We start from the raw sequence: 3,270 nt of genomic DNA, 5'->3' as shown, positions 1-3,270 counted from the left end.
AAAAAAAAAAAAAAAAAAAAAAAAAAAAAAAAAGATCACAGAATATCGCTGGGAATTAGCTCTTCTACCATACGGAAAATCAAACTCAGGTCAGGCTGGGACGCAAGCCTCCCTACTAAGCCATCTCAACAGCCCCTGATTCCTTTCTGTTTAAATAACTGATATGTACTTTAATTTCTTTTTTAAAATGTTATATGGGCCGGGCGGTGGTGGCGCACACCTTTAATCCCAGCACTCGGGAGGCAGAGGCAGGCGGATCTCTGTGAGTTCGAGACCAGCCTGGTCTACAAAAGCTAGTTCCAGGACAGACTCCAAAGCCACAGAGAAACCCTGTCTCGAAAAACAAAACAAAACAAAACAAAAATGTTATATGTTGGGGGCTGGAGAGATGGATGGCTCAGTGTGGTTAGGAGTACTGACTGCTCTTCCGGAGGACCTGGGTTCAATTCCCAGCACCCACATGGTGGCTCCCAACTGTCTGTAATTCCAGTTCTAGGGGACCCAATACACATAAAGTAAAAAAAAATTATGTGTATGGGTGTGTTGCTTGAGGAGGCCAGACAAGGGCATAGGCTGCCTGGAACTGGAGTTAGAATGTTTGTGTCGGAGCCACCCTGTGGTTGCTGGGACTCCAACCCACATCCTCTGGAATAGCTGCCAAAACTTCCATCTCTCTTTCCCCTTTTTTTTTTTTTTTTTTTTTTTTTTTTTGGTTTTGAGACAGGGCTTCTCTGTGTAGCCTTGGATATCCTGGAACTCAGTCTGTAGACCACGCTGGTCTCGAACTCACAGACATCCACTTGACTCTACACCACCACTCCAACTGTTTACTATAGCCTGGCTCTAGGGTGACTTTTGAAGAACAACCGAGGAAAATCCCTGAGTGTGACCTCTGGCTTCCACCTGAATGAACATGTACATTTTTATTTATTTATTTGTTTGCCTAACTTATTTATTTATTTTGAGGCAAGGTCTCTCACTAGACCTGGAGCTCCCCAATTCACCTAGACTGGCTAGCCAGCAAGACCCTAAGATCTTCCTTCATCCTGGCATCGGGATGACAGGTTCGTGTCATCGTGCCTGGCTTTACACTGGGGGCTATGGAGCCAAAGGAAGGTTTTAGACAGGGTCTCACTATGATGGCTGTCCTGGAACTCAGAAATCGGCCTGCCTCTGCCTCCTGAGTGCCACCATGGCTTTTCACACTCATGCCTCTGCAACAGGCATGTAGCAACTAAGCCATGGAAGGGTCTCCATGTATGCCTTGAAGTCACAATTCTCCTCCTCCACTATGTCCAGCCTCATGATTTAAAACAAACAAACAAAAAACAAAACAGGGTTCCAGGTGGTACAGGCTGACACCAACTCACTCTGGAGCTAAGGATGGCTGGCCTTAAAATCTTGATCCTCCTGCCTCCTCCACTTCCTAAGTGCTACAACTCTGATTTTAAGTGATGCTGGGATGGAAGCCGGGACTTCATGCACGCTAGGCAAACAGTCTACCAACTACGTCCCCAGCTTCAATTTTTTAAAGCCCCTTTCACCAGAAGGTCACCAAAGGGCTGTGACCCAACAGCTCACCTGGGTGACATTCACACCCTGATCCAGCGCATACTGTATCAGCCCGGCAGCTGTATCATGGGACAGGGAGTTGAGGTTGTACTTGACCCTGTGGTAAGGGACAAAGCTTAGCCGACACCATCCCAGATGCAGAACCCAGCCAACCTGTGTTGGTCGCTCTTCCCTTACCCACGCAGGGGCCCCTTACCGCCCAAGCATGCTGGTAGAGATCAGGTTTGGAGACAGAATGTCCAAAGCCCATCCCACGAAGTCTCCATCCTCCTCCATTTTCGCAAAGAGCCTCTCCCGCTCGTTCTCTGTCAAGGTCTTTGAATCTGAGAAGTTAAAGAAAAAAAAAGAGGGGGGGGGGAGAGCAGCTCGCTGGGTCTTTCAGTTCCTGCTTCCCCCCTCCATCTCACCTGCGCCCCTGCACATACCCCGGAACCCCAAATGCAGAGATTCAGCACAGGCTCACCTGCCACTTTCAGGGCTTCAAGATCTGTCAGGCGGGACAGCGGGCAGTAACAGATGGCGTAGACCATGGGGCCTTGGGAGGGAAGTCAGATTTCTGAGAGCGGGGTACCAACCAGTGAACACCTAAAAGCCGCCTGCCTTGTTCCATCACCACCACGACCCAAGGACATCTCACTATCACACAAGGCCGTGCTCGATCCCCACTCCCACGTCCCTGCAATCTACACCCCTTTCACAACGCGCCTCCCGGCCTGCGGCCCTGGGGGCGCACCAAGCACCGGGCCCCGGCCCGCTTCATCCACGCCCAGGACGCACGGCTCCTTGAGGCACACGGCGGGTATAGGAGAGCTCAGGCGACAGCGGCCCGTATTGTCCCTTTCCAGCTCGCTGAGATCCATGCCGCCTCAGCAACAGCCAAAAGCTGCAGAAAACAATTTTGCAGGAGCAGGTCCCAGCGCGCGTTTTCCGCAAGTCCAGTGGCCGCTCTCGATGCCGACCAATCGACGTGCAGGACCCGCCTCCGACGCACCCGTCGGCGTGGTCGTCGACGCGCGCGACGCTGTCGCCGCCGCTGTGCTCTCTTCTGGGAATTGTAGTCCGCGAGAGCTGCCACCAAGGGTGCGGTTTGTAGTCGGGGGTGGGCGGGGTCACTTTGCAAGCTCCGCCTCGTTGCTGCTGGAACCAGGCCCTCAGTGACTGATGTAAAGAGAAATAAAGAGGAAATTAAGATGCAGTTCACTTGACTGTTTTTTTTTTGTGGTTTCTTGTTTGTTTGTTTGTTTGAGACAGTTTCTTATGAAGCCCAGGCTGCCGCCCCTGAAGTCACTACGTGGCCTAGGATGACTTTCTACTCCTCTCTACCTTCGGGATGATGAGGTTACCACCCCACATTCAGCGGACTTTTTTTGAGACTTAATAGACCTAATATCAGCCGGGCGATGATGGTGCACGCCTTTAATTCCAGCACTCGGAGGTAGAGGCAGGTGGATCTTTGCGTTTGAGGCCAGCCTGGTCTGCAGAGCGAGTTCCAGAACAGCCATGGCTACACAAAGAAACCTTGTCTGAAAGAAGAATAAACCTGAGCCGGGCGGTGGTGGCGCACACCTTTAATCCCAGCACTCGGGAGGCAGAGGCAGGCGGATCTCTGTGAGTTCGAGACCAGTCTGGTCTACAGAGCTAGTTCCAGGACAGGCTCCAAAGCCACAGAGAAACCCTGTCTCGAAAAACCAAAAAAAA

At 51.5% G+C, this 3,270-nt stretch overlaps 2 protein-coding genes across 2 annotated transcripts in view; both read right to left on the bottom strand.

The window, feature by feature from the left end:
- Nucleotides 1-2,569, bottom strand: part of Rnaseh2a (ribonuclease H2 subunit A) — an 11,423-nt gene extending 8,854 nt beyond the window's left edge. Inside the window, exons 1-4 of the mRNA XM_050120692.1 lie at nt 2,306-2,569; nt 2,036-2,107; nt 1,769-1,895; nt 1,582-1,669 (exon numbers count right to left, since the gene is read on the bottom strand). Coding sequence (XP_049976649.1) covers nt 1,582-1,669; nt 1,769-1,895; nt 2,036-2,107; nt 2,306-2,432 — 414 coding nt within the window. The 5' untranslated portion in view covers nt 2,433-2,569. The remainder of the gene's footprint in view (nt 1-1,581; nt 1,670-1,768; nt 1,896-2,035; nt 2,108-2,305) is intronic.
- A 31-nt stretch (nt 2,570-2,600) lies between these two features.
- Thsd8 (thrombospondin type 1 domain containing 8) overlaps nt 2,601-3,270 on the bottom strand; it is a 3,956-nt gene continuing 3,286 nt past the window's right edge. The window contains exon 3 of the mRNA XM_050120695.1: nt 2,601-2,730. The gene's annotated coding sequence lies outside the window, so the exon portion shown is untranslated. The remainder of the gene's footprint in view (nt 2,731-3,270) is intronic.

This window comes from Alexandromys fortis, unplaced genomic scaffold (genome assembly GCF_014885135.2).
Source record: "Alexandromys fortis isolate MF-2015 unplaced genomic scaffold, M_Fortis_MF-2015_v1.1 scaffold_186, whole genome shotgun sequence".
Classification (NCBI taxonomy): domain Eukaryota; kingdom Metazoa; phylum Chordata; class Mammalia; order Rodentia; family Cricetidae; genus Alexandromys; species Alexandromys fortis.
The sequence above is the reverse complement of the archived record's forward strand: the minus strand, read 5'-3'. Positions and strand labels throughout refer to the sequence as shown.